Raw genomic sequence first — 20,272 nt, 5'->3', positions numbered from 1 at the left:
TTCATCAGTTGTTCTGTACTATTACTTTATGCGTTGAAAATAATATGCAATATCCTTAAAATATGTACCTTACTCAGGGGTCGTCAGTTTACTTAATGATAGAAAAGGGATGCCTTAAATGTGTTGGGAACCAGTGCTTTGGTGCTTTGGAAGACTTTTTTTTGGGGGGGGAATTAAGAGGGAAAAGATACTGTGAAATGGTTATCAATGGCATCAAGACACAGGTTTAACCACAGTATGAATATGTTTGGTACTTTAAAATGAAAAAAAAGGACATCGAGCGGCAAACTTTATGACATACCGACTCATTTTAATAAGTAATATAAATCAAATTCATTTCAGCAATCAGCCTGCTGATATTAAGAAGGGATTTTTAATTATTTTAGCTGGATACATTATTCACCAAAAAACCTTGACAGACAGGGATAAAAAACTAAAAAAAAAAAAAAAAAAAAAAAAAAAAAAAAAAACCATTATTCCTCAGATGATAAATGACATAAACACTAACTGTATTTTGCTGCGCGTCACTTTTGTGCGTGGGTTTACATGGAGGCAGCATGTGTGTGGTAACATTGACACATTAAACTGTGACAGAAACAAAGCCTGAACAGCCACGTTTCATCATCAACATCAGTAAGCACCCATAATGGAGATTTAAAAACAGTACATTTGTACAATAGAAAGAGGTTTCAAGTCATTTCTTTGCCACTGTGCCCCGTCACCTTTTACGTTTCTTATGTTTAGTTGTATAACAGCAGAGCCGATACAATCACTCACGTTCAAATACCGAGCAAACTTTTGTTACAGCGAGAACAACCCTCTTTAAAATGACAAGTCTCCTCTTTGGTTAATACTGAACATGACTCACAGGATGACACAGCCGTCATGAAGTACAATATTTCCTTGAAATTACAACAATAAAAACTTCACTCTGTCCACTTGAATGAATGTACATATGAGGGGTTAAAACTTCACCTTCTGCTTTAATAACATCAGCTCTCTTAAATTAGCTCGACTTTGTTACATCTCAACTGATTCCACTAGAAAAGGTGGCGTTTTGTGTCAAACTGCTCATGGAGTGCACCAGAAAATTTAAAGAGGCATGCCAAAAATACAAAACATTCATTTCCAATCTGCCCATGAACAAAAAAAAGCACCCAGATCATCTTTTTGCTGACATAAAATGTTTGGATTTGACATGATTGTCACAAAAAATACAAACCCGTTCAAAGCCTTTCAGTACAAAACGCTCAAATGCTTCTCTTCAAACTTTGAATTTGACACATTGTAGATAAGTTATTCTTAATATTTGAAAGTTCAAGGGAATTTAAAAAAAAAATTCTAGTCAAACTCAACAGAGTTCAGAAATATTTTGAGTAATTTAAAAGGTAGCTGAAGTCGAAACGTCCCATCCAGTGAAGTTATTGATGAAAAGACACATTTGAGACTCCAAGCGTTTTGGGGTCAGGTGAGGGGAAGACTTCTTCACGTTGTTCTGGACTGGTGTTAAGTCAGGTTAAGGTTTGAGTTGGACGCAGATATTCGGGGACAGTTCATCAGGGTGGGACTGCTGTATGGCTCCTACTGTTCATGGTCGTGTGTGCTGGCGTTAAATAAAACCCTACAACCAGAAAGGTTGGCAGTTAGAAAAAACAAAGTCTCGAGTGTTTTGGATTCAATGGTGGTTGATGGTTTCCGTCATTTTAGGAAGTTCTCATCACCCTCAAGTGTTATATTTGTATTTGATGCTATAAAAAAGGGATTTGATGACATGACTGAAAACTGTGAGTGTCAAGCGGCGTGTTTGCATTAGTGTTGCAGTCAAGACCATAGTAACCCAGACCAAGACCAGAGTGTGACGAGCGTGAGACAAGACCAAGACTGTGTCTGTGTGTGTGTGTGTGTGTGTGTGTGTTTAAACGATTTTCTTCTGATTTTTATGAAGGGAAGCAGCCATTATCAGTGACAGAAAAAGCAAACTACAAATTAATTTCCTGACTGGCTGGATTTGAAGAAGAAAGTTTTTCATCCAATAACAGTAATTATGTTAACAAACAAATCCGAAGCGGTCTCGATTAAAAATCAGGAGTCCGCTATGTCTGAGACCGACACAAGATCGAGTCAAAATGCGTTTGATTCCGAGACAAAATCGAGACCCTCTTAAAGTGATCTCAAGACCAGTCACTAGACCAATCCCGACCTCGAGTACTACAACGCCAGCTCGTATTTAATGGCTCTGGTTGCAGTTGGTGAGATGGCGGGAACTTGATGCTGTGGAGGTCGCTACTGCGCAGAGTCCATATTACATCGCCAGAGCAAGATAGCAGGGCCCCATCTATAATATTTTGGCTTAATTTTTGCACAGTGGGGGTTAGTGGAGACGTGTCATCCATCTCTTTATACTGTCTATGGACCGTGTCCTTAGTCTGTAACCTCTCACTTCATTTTCAGTTTCTAAGGCCCATTAATCAAGATCCCTCTGGATGCAACAAGATAGACCTACGACCAAAGAGAGCAACGAAACATTTGGAGGTAGCAGTAAGTGATGGACAAATATAAACCAACTACTTCATGCAGAGATGAGCAGTGATGCAGTCTGTGAACAAGTGTTGCCATTTTATTAAGCTGTCACACACGCTGGCATGTCTCCTGCACAAAAGCGCACGAGCCAAAAATGGCATTGTCGAGTATTCTGCGTCAAGCACGAAGGCTCCGCAAGTTGTCAGACATTGTATCAAACTCGCCCCGTATTAGATAAGTGGTTGCGATTGGCCCGACTCGTCTGAGGCCAGCTGGACATCTGAACGGCAGAGGGATCGAACGCATCTGCCTGAACAAATAAATCATGAGCCGACAGATTCGTCTGGTTCCCAGGCTAGGATGCATTTTATACTGTGCAATAATTCAAGCACAAAGCAGAAAGCTCATGATATGCCTTCAAGCTTCAATTATCATACGCGGTCACAATCATGAGGACGAATAGGTAAAATTTAGAACTTGACTAAACAAGTATTTAATGACTTTTTGACACATCTACAAATCTACAAATAACCACTGCCTTAGAGAGAAGCTATTTCTCAGTCGACACGGCTCAGCCCACAGCTGACGTCAGGTTTTTTTCCCAGCATGCTGATTGACAAGATTGGCTGAAAGGAGATCATGTAAGTAGTGATGCGTAAACACAAATGTAGCAGCCAGGAATGAGTTAAAATGAGACGTATAAACTAAACTAAGTGCTTATTGTACTGTAATGGTCAAATTATCGTACACTGCCGTAATTTTGGAATTACTGATCGTACATCATACAGAGGGCAAAATTATCGCACAAATACGATAATTATCGTACATCTGGCAACACTGAGCAAGAGTCTTTATTTTATGTTCAAAAATTGGCTTTAACATTAAATTCACAGGTTAATTAGTTTTTTGTGTCAGCCACAGGTGGGACAGAAGGTCGTACCTTGTTCATTGTCTGTAATTTGCCTTTAGATATTTTTCCTTGACCAACCTGTGCTATACGCTCTCCATATCTTCACTGCCGTTTCCTTCCTCCTTTAGAGCCTCTCCATCGTTGGCAGCCTCCTCGACATGGGCCAACATATCAGCCATCAGTGCCTCCTCCAGCCTTTTCCTCACACTGTACACCAGCTCCTCCTGTTTCCTACACACAAACACAACAGGAAGCTGATACAGTTGGCAGTTGCAGCTGCCTGTAACAGCCACTGAATCAGCACAGAGCAGATGGTGTGTTTCTACAAAGAGCAGGGTCGCTTGTTATGGACTGCGGAGCTGCTGAACAGACTCACCTCCGTCAGCTTCGGAGGAATCAAAGACTGCAACACTGATGAGGAAATCTTCATGGTCATTTCAGATTTGGAAGATTTTCTATCATTGCTTGGCAACTCAGCCTTCTCGTAGTTACTATTGTGCTTTAAAATGACTGCCAATATCTCATGAACTGGTGAAACAGATAACATATGCTATTCTTCACACTGCCTGAGAGATTATGTCCTCTATGAAAAAAAAAAAACACTGAAGGTGATCAGAGTAAGATTTGTAACAACTGTCAGCAGACATATATGCTGATTCATTTTGCAAAAGGGGAAAGGGGTTAAATAGGATATGCATTTTGGATCTAACTTCACAGTTCAGACAATTCTCAATCAGAACATAACCAACGTGTCTACAGGTAAAAAAAAAAAAGGCCTAATTTGCACTGAAAATGCACTCCAAAAGTGAAAATATACACTTTACAAGAAAACTCAGCAATGTCAGTTCAAAATTATCAGTAAGGCCAAATTATACTTTATGAGCTTACTGTTTTTTTGCACAGAAAAAATAAACTAAACGAGGAGGCTGACTAGCAAAATCTTAGTTAAACCTTTGAAACTTCAGCAAATTGGTTTGATTTAATTGGTTTTGATTTTTGAAAAACATGGGAAGCAGGCAATGAGAAACCAAAGAAAAAATGACCCCAAAATTAGCATGAAATTAGTAAAAAGTACAAGAAAATAACCTGAAAATTAGTTTGAAAAAAAAAAGAACCCAGAACAAAACAAAGATTTAAGAAAATAAGAAACGAACATACAAGGACATGACCTCGAAAAAGGCTTAAAGGTTATAATAATAATAGTTAAGTTTTTCTATAGCTTTTTAATTGTTTACCCGAGACATTTTCCCTAATATTTTTTTTGAATTGTAAATCTACTTAATTCTAATACCTGTAGTGCCAACAATGGAAATTCGCACAGTGATGTGACTAAAAACCATTTAGGGCCCATCCAATCTGAATGTAAGACACTTTCTGAGATCTTCTATTATCAAAAGTGTTTTTACAACATTTAAGGCTTTTTAAGGACCTGCTGGCATCCTGTTGAACAACGACAACCAAGCGTGATCAGTGAGTGGATGTGATCACCTACCTGATGTCTTCATCCGTCACTATGAAGGCCTTGCACAGCGGCTGTGTGGTGTTGAGCCAGACTCCCGGGTTCTTCTCCACCGCTGCAGACAGCTGGCCCGTGATGGGAGCAGCGCTGGTGTGCAGAGCACTCGCTATAGCCGACAGTAGAGTCTTGTCTGTACAGCCCGGACCAACACCTGAGGGACCAACCAGGTGGTTTTAAAGAAACATTTTAGGGCTCTGACGCTCCAAGCCGATGGCTGGCTGTCAGCTCCTGGTGAGCGTCTGTCGTCCAAGTTTTTACGGCGTGTCCCACACCATTGGCACCTGTCTGCTTTTTTTGGGGCTGATTCTGACTCTATCTGGCGGCACAGTTCAGTGCCCGAGAAGAGTAACCGAAATGAGGAAAGTAACAAACAGCAAAAGACGGGAGGGCGCGAGATCAAAACCAGCCTGTTATATCAGTAAGATTATTTTTCAGCCATTAAGCTCTTTAAGTGAAACAGTTTGTAATTTTTTGTGTTATTGTTTGCTAGGGTCCGGTAAATAAAATGTGTTCTTTTAACATTAGATTGTGTTGTTAATGTCCAAACTTGTTTCTTGAATTTGTCCAATCAGTCTTCTGGTTGGCTGTAGTCTCAGCTGTAGGCTGAGGAGGTTGTTTCTGACTTTAAATATTATGGTATAAATGTATTTATTTACACAAAAGATGACAGAGCTGTGCAAGCATTTCACTGTTACTTTACATTAATTTAAACTACCAATTTAATTTAAACTAACCAATTAACTTAAACTTGATTTATAAATTCATTTTTTTGTATTTCTAAATGTTTCCCTGCAGAATCAATGTTAAACTTGTGTTTTTACCTTGAAGACCTTTAGGCAGTTCCATTGTTTTCACCAGCTCCTCTGCAATGTCATAAGCATTAAGACCACTGAGTTTCTTCTCCCAAAATAGCTGTAGACAAAAAAAAAAAGAGTAAAATTAGCTGCAGACAGTTTTAACAAAAGAAAACCAAACATCTAAATGAAAATACACTGCTGCTTCCAGTACTGCAAAAGACAAATACACCATCAGCATATTCAAACTAAAGTCTGGATCATCCAGTTTCAAAGTAGCACATTTCCTTCAAGCATCAGATAACGAATTTCCTGTTTGTATGGGACGATGTTAACAGTAACAGGTCGAGGCTGTTCACCTGTCTGGGCTGGTCGACAGCTTTCTGTGGATCCGTCTTCACTTTGTTGTTTGGATGGTTGGTAACCTTGGTAACAGGCTGCTTAAAGATGGAGGCTGTCTGTCGTACTGGGAGCGACGTGTTCAAGTCAGGTTTGCCCTTTAAAATATCAAACACACCGAGAGGATGAATATAACAGAACATAAAGGAGCAAAAAGACAGCATATGATGCAGTACTGCACAGAATCGTTGATTACAAGCACACAGAGGGACATGCATCTCATTCATACAGCTTTTAGAGGCCAATGTCTGTGTTTAAACCATTTCACTGAAAAAAATCAAGCAGACAAAATCAAGTTTGAAAAGAGAAAGAAATAACTTTGCTGTCTTTAATCAGCACACTTCCACCTGGTGTGCAAAAAAAATGTCTGTTAAAGTTACTAACGTTCAACATAATAAAGCATTCCTTTAATAGTCCCTTGAGGGGGTTTCTTTTTTTTTTTTTTACTCTGTTGTTACATTACAGATTACATGCACACACACGCCCGAAACACAGACACACGCACAAACAGGACCTGCAACTTCCATTTTACGCAATTATTCATTTAACTTTTTATCCAAACCTCATCTGAGACTCAAGGTCGATATTAAATAATGGATTCTTTTAAAAAATGGGAAAAAAAGACAACGTAGCGCTAATCATCTTCATTAAAAGTAATACTTCATGCAAAAAAAAGATCTTTTGTATATCAATTACTCATCAGGTGTTACCTTGAACTCATGAAGAAAAACTGGTTTTTGCCTCTCATGCGAATGAAGAACCCAAAAACAGCAGTTTTGATTAACCAAAGTAAAGGGAGGCATGTTTAAAAACAGTTAAGCTTTATCGAAGCACTCATTTAAAACTTGTGCATTATAATACAAGTCTCATGTATTCAGTCATATGCTCAATACAGGAGCAGAGTTCAAGCACATGCATTTGCCCAAGAGCATTTGTTGTATGCTGAAGTGTTTTAAAGAGTAAGGTTTAGCAAAAAGGCATATGTACTGAGCATATGACTGGATAAATGAGACTTGGATTAAACTGCACAGGTTGTGTAAAAGTTTTCAAACGTATGTTTTTTCTGTCTGGACCTGATTCACTTCAGTTCAAGATTTACAGTTCCTGGATTCTTCATACACAGCTGAGGCATGACAGAAAAAATAGTTTTTCTCACAATTTTGGGGTGAGTAAATGATATTCCAATGATCATTTTGTCTGTGAAGTATTATTTTGAATTGAAAACTGATGTTCGTGTGAGGGTGTTTCACTTGCAGAGCTTTGCCTCTTACAGCATTATCATACTACCAGGGTTCCTACCATTTAAAGACAGTTAAATGTAAGACTTTTTAAGAGTTTTTTAGTGCCACTCAGAATTCAATTTTAGACCAATTTTACAATAACTACAATTGAAAAATGAAAAACGATGAACCAAGATTAATATAGGGTTAGGGACAATTCTGTCCAAATGTTACTAACATACAACATGACTTTTTTCTGTCAAGATAAAAGTTAGATGATCTGCGTCAAATGCTGTTATCAAAAAGTATTCATTTGGTTTGCCTTAGAAAAAGCTTGTTTATGTTTAGTTCTATTGGATGTGGTAAATGTACATGGTGGTTGTTGTTTTACTGGTTTCTCTATCCTGAGCTGTGTGATGTTAAATTTGGAAAACTGTTAAAAAAAATCAATATTACCAATTATTTTGAGAATTTACAGTGCCATGTCAGGAAAAAAAGGGATTAATGATATCCTTTTTGCAATGTCTTAGCACTGTTAAGTCTTTTTAAAGATTGATTTAAGGCTTTACTTATAGATTCATTAATTGAATGCCTTTTTAAGATTATTTAAAGATCCACAGGAATCATTATTACAGTTTGGGGTGGCTGTGGCTCAGAGGTAGAGCGGGTCATCCTTTAATCTGAATGTCAGCTGTTCAATCCCTGGCCTCTCTAGGCAACATGTCAAAGTATCCTTGGGCAAGATACTGAACCCCAAATTACAAGTGTGAGTGCATTTGGTTGGTTATTGAGTAGCAGGTGGCACCACGTACTGTGGCCTCGGCCACCAGTGTGTGAATGAGTGAGTGAATGGGTGAATGTAACATGTAGTGTAATCAAAAGACTAAAAGAGCGCTATACAAGTGCAGTTAAGAGTTCTCGTGCAAAACACAACGTCCAGGTCAACATCAGTAGCAGCTGGTCATCATGAGTCAGTGTGTCTCACCTTATTTTGGTTGTTGTTATCGTAGCGCAGTCTCTGCCGGTTCTTGTTCAGCTTGCTCATCAGCATCTTCCCTGTGCGGAAATCGAAGGAGCTGAGGTCCATCTGGTTACCAAGGTAACGGGCCAGCTGAGGCTTGCTCCGAAACTTCTTCCCAGATGGACTGGCGAGGAGGCAGAGAGATGAGAAAAACCACGATACTCATATCATCTCTTACAAAAACAGGGTAAAAAAAAAAAAGATATCAAGACTGAAAACCAAAGAGACACGACGGTAGGGGAACAAAAACACTTCACACACAATAACACAGCAGACAGAAAAATTACAAACAAACATGCAACAGGTCGAAAGCAAACAGAAGCAGAGCACATTCAAGTGGGCAATGATATTGGAGATCACATTACTTTGTGAAATGGATGTAAAATTTGATGAACACTCCACCCGAGCCTTATCTAATACAAGCTGCACACATTTTAGTATAATTAGCAGACTACGTATACATATAACAATATTCAACAACATTATTACAATTCACCTCCAGTGAACACAATGTAAACATGGCTGACCAAATGTTTCTGAATGGAAACATTGTAACTCCACATGTGGGAGCAACAACATCTTTAAGCCTGAGCAATGACCAACAAAAGGAACAACTGTGGGTGGATAACGTGCTAGTAACTCATGCAAATGTATCTTACATCACACACCACAGTTAACACCAGTATGAGTGTACAGTTATAGCCTACCACAAACTATACAACCGACCCGCCTCCCCCCTCTCTTGCCTCTGTTCCTCATCTTGCTCTTCTCCTCTGCTAAATGAAAACAAATCTGGCGTTGTTGGTTCACTTCACTGGGAAATAAAGAGCATTAGCTGAGATGACACTGAGTTTTATTCATCAAGAGGCCTCGCCAGGCGGGAGCTGCTTACTCCTAGCCTGGACACACTCCTACTTATCTCCTCAGTTGTGAGAGGAGCTGGCCTGGCTGGCCTTGTAACCAAACAGACCCCCCCTCCCCTTCACATCCCAAACTTTACACACAGCACCGTCCCCCCCTCTCTTTTCAAACTCCTATCTGTTTCCGAACTTGTGCACCTAGCGTTTGAAGTTTTGCGAGCCCTCGTTGGTTTAGTACCTAAAATAATAGACATCGCTTTTTCCAGCTGACAAACCCGACTTTCTGGTCACTTCTTCCATTTTCCAGCCCTTGGGGAGAGCAGTGCAATCCCACCTTTTCTTCTCCATTTCCCACGCGAGAAGCTTATAAATCCACTAAAAGTTACTGCGGATAACCAGATTGGATTTTTAGGATAATTTTTGGATGCCAGGCCTATCGCTTTGTTTCGACCATATTACAACATGCGTCCTCTGTAATGGGATCTCCCTGCTAACAACATCTCGTCTCTTTGTCGTCGCGCAGATCGCTCCGCCGCGGACCTCGGCCACATCACTACCTGCCTGTCTCGCCGGGGCACGAGTGCTACATCCGCAAGGAAAACATAGGGCAGCGCGGCTATGTCAAGGCACTGTGAGGCAGCCAGGGCGAGACAGGAAGTGAGGACAAATTTGTCACGGAATAAGCGCATCGGTTACTGTCACTTTTTACTAAATGTCAATGAATACATGTTTATTTCATTTTTTAATTGTTTTTTTTTATTAAAAAAATATATTTTTAACTTTATTTTGTTCATTGTGTTTTTATTGTATAGACTTCTATTTGTTGATTTTATTGTTTAACCCTTTGAAACCAGAGCAGACTGGTTTGATTTCTTTGAAAAACATGACGAAAAAGGCAACAAGCAACTTAACAGGACATGGTCCAAAAATTTAGCAAGAAATTAGTTTTAAAAAAGTGGGGAAAAACCAAACAAACGAGAAAATGACCTAAAAACTATCGGATACAGTTTTATAATATGTTTAGCTAACAGATCACTTTTTAAAACTTTTTATACTATAAAACTGAAATGTCATCCTCACCAAAAGTAAGTGATTTTTAAATGTTGTAAACTTAGTAGATGGTTGCATGTGAAGAAAGCAAAGTTTTTAATGTTGCATTTTTTGTTTCTGTGACTTTTAGAATCAGAAATTGTGGTTCATTACAGACGCTGTGATGCCAGCACAGAAAATTATAACAAGTAGAAAAAAGTACCAGCACAAGTATATAAAAGTATAAAATAGATAATAGAAATACAGTAAGAGGAAACAATTTCCACAGTATGTAAACATTTAAATATTAAAGTGTGTGTGTGTGTGTGTAGTGTGTATTTAGTGTAATATTGGATGGTAATTCTGTGAAACATCATTTAAAACAAATACTCTCAAATAGGTTTTGTCGGTTGGGCTTTTGTTTTGAAGTACTTCACCGGAAGTCTGGTTTTCTATTGTTTACGTTGACGCTGGTCGCGAGCTCTACATCAACGTTAACCTATGGGAAACATAAATTAGACTCTACTGCTACAAATAGACCGTAAATAGTCATCACGCAGATGCAGTGACAACAGTCATGGACGCCGCTGAATAATGAAATTCACCGTGTGTGGTCAAACAGCGTCCGTCACTTGTAGCTCACCGACACAAAATGTCAAAGTTTCAACGTTAGCTTCGTGAAATAGGAGAGCCGTTTGACCACGACAATGCCTGCCGTTGTCATTCAGACTTGGAGCCGGCTTTTATGAATGAACAAAGTAGATCTCACCGATTAAACACAGACACCATTTTCAAAAGCATGTCATGCATTTGTGGAGGCTTTGTGTGCGTGTGTAACAACGGTGCAAGGAAAAAATGATCTGCTTTGTGAGGTTAAAAATGTCGAAATAGCACACTGTCGACGCTACGTACCGACTCCATGCCTAATTTATCATTTAAATATCATGACAATTAAAGCATATCACAATGATGCTGAAAAATAAAAGGACCGACATCCTAGCTGCAGAGCATTGCTATTTGCAAATGCGCTGAGTGCATCTGCCTAATCGATGATACACATACTTTCCAAATATATTATGAGAACGACATATCGCGGATCAAACGCTACAATTGCAATTATTACAGTTGTTGATGTTTTAATAACCCTGCAAAAGATGTACTTACTCGTTTTTATCCATCTTGAAGACACTATCTCGTTTTCTCTCTCTCGCTATGTTAAATCCCTTCTCCCCTCTCCTCTTTCAGTCCCCTCCCCCTTCGATGGGAGAAATGAAAGACATTATCCACGCAAATTTCGCAGTCTGGCTGATAAAATGAGTTTAATGTCTAAGCGAACCTGGCCTATTCACAATGTGCAGCTAGGCTTATAATTCCTCTATGCATGTGCATGATTACGCGTGCATCATTACAAACTTAACATATGCATTATCTTCAATTACATTTTTATTTTATTGTTTTTTACTGTACAAACATGACATGACAGTTGACAAATATCAGGTGTACCAAGCCACGCTCTTCCTCATGCAACAGAAAATTAAAATATATCAATTTCTTTAGAACACAAAATATATATATATTTTTTAAACCTCTCACCAAGCAATTTAAACATTTTCACGGTTGGCTTTTTTTGCAGAATAATTGGACACATTGTTGCAAATTACAGATTTATTCACATTAAATAATACTGGATTTAAAAACAGCATTTATACACAGTGCATCTGGTAGTTCCAAACTCCTAACAAGCCCCTCTGTGAGTGATTGTTGAGCCAGGGCTTCCTACTTAAGCTTGCGTTGTGTAAGCAATCCACCCATGTGCCCATTCCCAAGCTCTGGTCCTGCAGGCAGACACACACGCCATTCATTAGCAAAATGTACATGAAGACATCTTTTTTGAATGTGTAAAAAAAAAAAAAAGCAATGACGCTGATTTCTGACAAGACCAAGGCCAGGTTCAGGGGGTGATGATGGGGGTGAAAGAGGGGCTGTGATGGTGAAGAGGCTCCAACAGTATATCATGGAGATTTATTCATTTCTTACACTGCACTGTAACTTTTATTTTTGCATTTTATACCTGTCTTAGTAATTTTCCAGCCCATTTTAATCGTCTACTCTCTAAATCTTTAACCCTTTGGAACTTAAAGCAACATCACACAAATTGCTAGAAATTAGTAGATTTAGAAAATTATTTTTTTAAAAGCTAGGGGAAAGTGTCCAGGAAAAAACAGAAAAAACATACTGATAGATAATTATCATTATTACATAATTAAAACTTTGTTAGTGAATTATTATAATTTAAGCACTTTTTTCAGGTCCCTTTTAATTTATTTATTTGTTTTTTTTTGTTTTTTATTATTATTTTAAAACTAATTTTCAGGTAATTTTCTTTTACTTTTTACTTGTTTCTAGCTCATTTTTGGGGTCACTTTTTCTTTTGTTGTCGCATTTCTCCTATTAAGGCTGCAACATAAGTCTTATAATACTGATATTATACTTGATCATTGTAGGAAAGCACAAACTACCAGTTCTAAACATGTTGCCACATTATTGATAATTATGAACAGAGTAGGAAATATATTCACCGATCACTTTAAAATTGTCAAGCTCCAACTATGACAGCACAAAAGTACAATTAAGGCATAGAAACTGAGGCAAATAAAATCTGTTGGCCAACTTTGCTGAATGCACATTTTTTCTAAAGTTATATTTTGTCATAAACTGACTTTCTATTTTAAAACTAATCTGACCCTTTTGCAAATCTTCAGAGAGAAATACAAAGCCTTTATGTCTTTTATGTCTAGCAGTTGTCATCTAACAAGCTTACAGCAGCTACATGAACTCAACAGCCTTTATTCGTCACCTAAAGTAAACTTTGGTTAGTGAGCACTACAGATGTTTTAGAGTAGCAGGTATTTCTGGCCTCAGTATGTGGTTGCCTGAGCAGATGCACGAGTAGAGTTCCTACGAACTGCCAGGTGTAATCAAGGTGACAGCAACCTTTTTTTTTTTTTTAAATTTGAATGTTCAGTTTCAACACCTGGCATGGCCTACCCCTGTCTGCATCTTATCATAAGTATGTGGGCGGGGCTAAAGCTAACAAGCAGTCCAACTGAACATTGCAAACAAAGTGTGTGAACCAAAGAGCAGTAACACGTGTTGGGTTATAACATCACTATACTCACAATTTAGATGTGTAGGACTTCACTCATCTTTGCTGAACTTCCCTTTAATGTACGGCACATAGTCAAGAATCACTCGCCAGTCTGTGAAGTGAACAAGCGCCACTCCTCCGACTGTTCCCCAGGCAACCATATTTGGTACCCTAGATGGAAGAAATGATGACACTCTTGAATGCAATACACATATCTATATCAACTTGAATGAATGAATGAAAGAATAATCTTTATTTCAGTTACATACATCTTGAGAAGCAAAGTTTTCTTAGCACAAATTTACTCAGTCAATAACCAGAAAAGGAACAGACTGAAGTATATTGGAGGCAAAAGTAAGCCATACTTTTGCCTCCAATATACTTGGGTAGTTATCCACCATAACTGAGGTTGCATCAGCATGCACACTTCCCTTAAAAACTGGCACTGTAATGGTGGTTGTGACTCAAATAAACTGCCAAATTCATCTCTTGAAGATCTGACAACTGCTTAAAACTGACATTTTCAACTTTTGCAGTAGCTGTTATTCCCATATATTCATTACTGTAATAAACATACCTATAGGTCTCAGTAGGTATAGGTTTGTGATTACTGGGAAGCCAGAAATGACCTAGCTTGAACACTGGTTTAGGTGGTTGTGAATGGGCCAACAAAGGGTCAATTAATTAATAAGAAGATACAGAAGAAAGGTTTGATAATTGATTTGTACTCCTGTTAATTTATTAGCTATTAGCCGGCAGACACACTTAGTTTTATGAAGAGGTATAAAAAAGGTCACTAACTGTTATTGTTTGGCCTTTTCTTTACTGATGTTATTCTTTGTTACTTTATATATTATTTTACCATGTTTTATATCTTTTTTTTTTTAAGTTTGTCATTGTTTTACTGTAAAGCACTTGAAACTTTGTTTTTGAAAGGTGCCATACAAATACAGTTATTATTACTACTATAATTGTTCAACAAATAATGGATTACAAATAATATATAATCTCTATTATAAATTACTGTCCAGAGATGGCGATCTAACTTTCTCTCTGTGCATTTTGCAAGGTCAAGTATACTGCTGCTCTCAATGTTTATACAAAAACAAACAGCGATCAAGTAAACTCTAAATAGTGGACACTTTTAAATCTGTGATATTTTAATGGGAGAAAACATAGTGTAACACATACAGAACATATCTTCAGGCCATTTATACAAATACTGACTTGTAATAATAACATTAAACATAAGCATTGCAAATCTGGAGATTGATCAGACCAGTAAACCTGTCAAATACTCAATGACATACCATTATGTTAGCAAAAGAATATGACTAGTTCTGTAGTTTAATACTGACGTCTCCAAACTTTAAAATAATTCTGATTTGGCAAGCTGGCAATTCAATCTTCAACACATTTGCGATATATTTAAGTATTTACAGTCGATGCTATCACTGTTACCTGCCCGCTCAGGTAGATATAGTTATGCTAACTAGCCATGCTAGCTAAATCTATGGGAATTAAACAGGCAACTAGGCTAACGTTAGCCAGGCTAAGCTAAAGTTAGCTCGTAAGCCAAACGGGTCACACAGAAGGACACAGCGGGACTGACAGCGTTTTGAACAGGACAAACAGAACTCAGAAACCTGGCTGGTGAAATAACTTACCACGTCCGTACAATACCAATGTACTTGGCGCCGATGATTTTGTTAAGTATGTTTTGGACCATTGTGACCTTTTTTAAGTTGTAGTTCTTGCAGTGTTTGTTCGCTGATGGATGATGGCTGTGAAGGACCCCGTCTGTGCTGCCTCTTACTATGCCTGTTAAAAATAACCAACGGGCTACGTGCAGCAGCAGCGGGTCATCTCAGGCCACCATCTCAAACGTCTCTGTGGTTTCCGAATAAAAGCTGTTTAAATATGCTCTTTGTCTATCATGCAATGTATTCAAGAACCAACTGGTATGATGTCTCGAGATTATTGTGGTGCCTCGGTAGGCAGCGTAATCATGAAGGTCATGGGGCGGATTATGAGACAATGGGCCCCTGGGTGCTAATATGATAAGGGCCCCACCACCTCTCCTACATAGGGGCAATACACAGACATTATGGTGGTTGTTTTGTCTTTTTGTTATAGTTTTGGTTCCTTTCAGCTATCTTATTGAGGTCATTTTGTGTATCTTTTAAGTAATTTTATGTTTTTGGTTGGGGTTTTTTTTTTGTAATTTTGGGTCTCCTTGTGGTTGTTTGGTCCATTTTTGTTTGTTTTATGATTTTATTTATCTTGGTGCTTATGCATATTACTGGACAGGTTGGAGTCAAACCCGCTGCATCAAAGACAGAGCCTTTGTACATGGGGCATCCGCTTTACCAGATGAGCCGCCGGGTGCTCCTTTTGTACAAGTTTTTGTGAATCTTTGCAGTAATTTCACATCTCTTTTGTGGAAATTTTGAGTCTCAGCTTCACATGATATCATTGGGGTACAAAAAGTGCGCCGTTAAGTCCAGTTTGCACTTTCCAAACAGCTCAATAGTTAGCGAACTATCACAGAACACGTGGATAACTGATTCATATCTGAGGCGTCAGCAGTCAGCCTTATGTTAAAATATATTTTAAAAAATACAGGTAAGAGTTCTGCAATTACTGGAAAGATCCTTAATAAAAGACCACAGACATGCTTTGTACATCAGCTGCCATCCACTTCAGAGTTTTGTCAGGCTCAGCGCACCTGAGGAGGCTAAAAACCATGCACCCAAGGAGCACCCGAGCCAACAGTGTCCCTTTATTCATAGCGCCGTCTGCTGGAAACCCACAATGTCACAGCTCCAAATACGTTGTGTATGTGTCATACCACCCCATAGCTCCCATAGGGTCAAAGAGCGTGCCTCAGCCTCCTTCAAGCAGCTTTAGTCAGTACCTATTAATTTAAGCTACATTTCACAGTAACCCATCCATGATGAAGCTGTCATAAACGCATTTGTTCCCTAACCGGCTACTGACAATGGCAAATATGAACAAATTCATTTTCCGAACTACAATAAACCCTTTATTACAATGTTTTCCTTTATTTTCCTTTTTATGTATACAATATTCAAAAGCCAGACATTGGAAAAGGTATAATCTGTTATTAAAAATGGCACATTTATTGCTACATTACTGTTATATACAGGACAGTTCTCAACTATATATATTTATATATATATAAAAAAAAAAGAGAGAGAGAGATGGAGTGAAGCACTCTGAGGACCCTGCAGGAGTCGACAGTGTCCTCACTCCCAAGATGTCAGGCTCTGTACCTGTGAATGTATTTAACACTCAATAGTCTCCCCCTTTTTAGTTCAACAAAGATATGACAAAACTGTTGAAAGCAAGTGTTTTATTACTGCTTTCTTATACCAAAACAAGTTCAAGCCCGCCAACTTAACATTTTCCATCATAATATTGTAATTTTCTGTTGACATCATGTGCTCCTGCAGTGGTTGGGTTGCTTTTCTGCAGATTTCAAACTGTGTCTATGTCAAGACTAAGAAATAAGGTTCCCCCAAAGAAATAATTTGAGCATGTAGCTTGTGGGCAAATGGGATGCTCACAAAATGCTAAATGACATCAAGTCAGATCGGCAATATTCAGTACAATTATTGATCTTGTAATAATAAAAAGAAAAACTTCAAATACAACTTTTTGGAAGAAGTTATAGGAGCTTCTCCCAAAAAGTCACTGTCAATGGCATCAAAGAGCTGGAAGAGTGAAAGGTCAGAGGTGAAAATAGTCACTGGAGACTAGATATACTGAAAGTCACTGCAGCAAAGGGCTTGCACTCTGATATACAGAAATTTAAAATCGCTCCAAGTCATTAGAGGTTCCAGCTATGACGGAAAAAATAAAACTCACTCCCTACATTGAGATTGAAGCAACACATACACTGAAACATGTTAATGTGCATCAAAAGCAGACAATCAGAGCCAAAAGCAGCATCTCTTGAACCCTGTCATGTCAAGTGATAGAGCAATATAGGGCAGATAAGAAAGAAAACTCATGACCTGGACCCATGACCTTAACTAAAACAGCAGTTTGGACAATATAATCCAGTTGAATAATTAGAAAAAAAGGGAATAAAAACTAAACAAGATCTACGTAACATTTATTTATTTAACTAGATACACTGAAAGAAAATCTCTTTATACCATTTAAACTTCTTCCTGAAAATTGAAAAAAGCATTAGGAGAAGGGAGGGTGGGGGAATGAACAAGTACCTCTTTAATCTCCATGATAAATGAAATGATATGGTTCACAAAATAAAACTGTCTTAAATGAAAAATACAAGTTCAGGCACTGATAAGGTATCACTCTCCCATCATGTCTTAAGTCTTGAGAATGAAAAGGCCACACTATTGATTTGTATAGGTCTTTTTCTTCATCTCTTTTTCGTAGAAATTAAACACACAAAATGCTCTACCTCCCATTTGTGATTACATGTTGGTAAAAACCATTCTCAACATGACATGACATGGGAATAACATCACAATAACACTGTTTTGTTCTCCGTATTATCCATTACCGTACACCCAAATACCGACGTCTGCCTCCGAAATAAATGCGCAGGCTACTTAAAAGAGAGCTGCACACTGAGAGCCACTTGGTTGAGGGCAAACATTAGCAAAAAAGGTGAAATGAAAACTAGTATCGACAAAACCCAGGACTTTGAAAATGAAGGTGATCCACATTTGTATGGAAGCTACATTCAAAAACCAGTTGCATAATTACTGTTAGAGACAAAAATCTTCCCACATTTTTTCGCAGTGCCTCACTGCTAAAGCAAGAACACTTCAACAACAGGTCTGTGGCACAAATGTTCCACAATACCCCCAAATGGAAAGAAAAAAATTCATCTGGGTGGCTGATGATACGCCTTACAACTAAACTGGAATAAAGGATACACCAAATGTTTTTTCATGTATCATCTGTCGACCCTTTTCCTCTGCCATCCATCCCAGTTCAATTTTGAATCTGAACGATTTCCTTTAAATGTCAAATATCCCCCTTATTCAGCTCATCTACAATACACTCTAAACTTCAAACTAATATTGCCATTTATGTAAAAAATCTACAATGTATAGACTAACAAAAAATATATATTTTTATATATATTTAATTTTGAAAAATGAAACATATCAGAGTAATGTATGAAGTGAATTTACACGTCACACTTCTCTCGGTAAGAAACGTGAGAACAAACTTACTCAGGAAGAAGGTGAGGGGCTGTAATTCAGTGGGAATGCTCGTTTAGGAAAAGAAAGCCTCCGTCACACAAAGGCTCGTCTGCGTCAAACAACTGCGCACTGATGAGATCCCTTCAGCAAAGGAACCAGGATTTTTAATTTTTTTTTTTTTTTTTTTATTTTTTTTTTACAGAACATCAATTAAGGGGGGACTTGAGCTGTTAAGTCTGCTGGCATTGTCAGTAAACCATTTTAGGTAAGTAAAAGCACTAAGTGGTGCTGATCACTTAGCAAGTGTCTCAAATGGCTTTTATGCAAGACTTTTGGGGACTGAAATGCGCAACAGGTTGACACTTAACTTTCAGCCTTATGCAAACTGTGCTTTGTCTTGTCTCTAAGTTTGCTTTAGTACATAAAGCAGTACAAAAACCTGAACCTATGACAAGGGATTACTGGAGTAACACTAGAATTTGTGGTCAACAAATAGGAAGAACGGGTTTGTAGTTGACAGACACTCGGATAATTTATAACCTTCAAGGAAGGAGTCTTCTATTCCAAGTCTCCAGATGCCTTTTGGGATGAGAGCGGGCTTCAGTCACAGCCTGCCTCCAGCTCAGAGTTCCCATCTTTCATAAGCTGCTTTTGAACTGTCGAGACTTTGACCTTTCCGTTGCCTTCACGCCCAAACGTTTGCTGATAAGATCAAGGAAAAGTCACTGAATTTAGACAATTCAACTTCAACTATGGGCTTGGTTACATAACATATGTAAGACTGTACCATCACGCTGGGAATGACATACATTAAAAAATAATTGCTCATACACATAAGCAATCCCTCACAATAAATGTTCCTCACATGTAAAGCAATTTGCTTAAATGTCAAATAGAAAACATGTAACAATTAGGCACAAATCCTTGATTCAATTTGTGTTTGTTTAGGTCTCCTTTCTTTCACAAGAGCACCTCTCGGCAGTGTGTGAAGTCCCAATTTGTGGCAGGACAAAAAGTACTCCGGTGTTCCATCATCTTGTGGAAACCAAGAAGAAGAATTTTTTTTCTTTACATGTATAAAACAAAGCAAAAACCAAAAAAAAAGTTCTTCACATTTGAGCTTGTAGTCATGGTTGGGAGTGCGACAAACAGGCTGTGTCAGTTTTGGCAGTATGCATGTGTGTACGAGTGTGTGAATGTGCATCTTGAAACTTGAACGGACAATACACAGACATGTCCACATATACACACACACACTGAGAATAATGGGTGGAAGAAATCTGTTAAGGCCACATCCTCTGACAGCCAAGGAAACACCACCGGATCTGTAAAAAGGAAGGACCACAAATATTATGTTGGGAGTATTCCTACATAACAAAAATCAACAAATGATTGAGGACAACATTGAACCCACTGACTCCTACAAAATAGTGCAAATCATATTTTAAGATATAATCCTTGAGATTTTTCCAAAACGAAACCCTATTTTTGATATTTAAGGTGCAGCAATAGCAATTCAATACATTTTTGTGTTTTTGAATGTTAGTTTTCATTGTTGGTGGCAGATTCTGCATGTTCACAGTGGATTCATGTGCATGAGGGATTCAAGGGAAATTCCTGCACGTGCAAACCAAACATGTTC

The 20,272-nt window shown here is 38.2% G+C and overlaps 2 protein-coding genes across 9 annotated transcripts in view; both read right to left on the bottom strand.

The window, feature by feature from the left end:
- Positions 1 to 289: 289 nt before the first annotated feature.
- Positions 290 to 11,499, bottom strand: mbd3b (methyl-CpG binding domain protein 3b). 3 transcript variants are annotated; one of them, XM_042483749.1, is made up of 7 exons: positions 11,437 to 11,499; positions 8,348 to 8,507; positions 6,103 to 6,240; positions 5,771 to 5,861; positions 4,923 to 5,100; positions 3,509 to 3,661; positions 290 to 1,621 (listed from the first exon to the last, which is right to left on the bottom strand). In XM_042483749.1, exons 1-6 carry the CDS (start codon positions 11,448 to 11,450, stop codon positions 3,514 to 3,516), a joined length of 729 nt encoding a protein of 242 aa, XP_042339683.1. In that variant the 5' UTR covers positions 11,451 to 11,499; the 3' UTR covers positions 290 to 1,621; positions 3,509 to 3,513. The 3 variants fall into 3 exon arrangements, with proteins under 3 accessions (XP_042339683.1, XP_042339681.1, XP_042339682.1); XM_042483747.1 differs by lacking the exon at positions 11,437 to 11,499 and adding an exon at positions 9,482 to 9,750; XM_042483748.1 differs by lacking the exon at positions 11,437 to 11,499 and adding an exon at positions 9,578 to 9,750.
- Positions 11,500 to 16,460: 4,961 nt separating this feature from the next.
- Positions 16,461 to 20,272, bottom strand: part of tcf3b (transcription factor 3b) — a 38,817-nt gene continuing 35,005 nt past the window's right edge. For all 6 annotated transcript variants that reach the window (XM_042482123.1, XM_042482110.1, XM_042482102.1 and 3 more), the window contains one exon: positions 16,461 to 19,955. The gene's annotated coding sequence lies outside the window, so the exon portion shown is untranslated. The remainder of the gene's footprint in view (positions 19,956 to 20,272) is intronic.

The sequence above is a fragment of the Plectropomus leopardus genome, chromosome 3 (genome assembly GCF_008729295.1).
Source record: "Plectropomus leopardus isolate mb chromosome 3, YSFRI_Pleo_2.0, whole genome shotgun sequence".
Taxonomy (NCBI): domain Eukaryota; kingdom Metazoa; phylum Chordata; class Actinopteri; order Perciformes; family Serranidae; genus Plectropomus; species Plectropomus leopardus.
The sequence above is the reverse complement of the archived record's forward strand: the minus strand, read 5'-3'. Positions and strand labels throughout refer to the sequence as shown.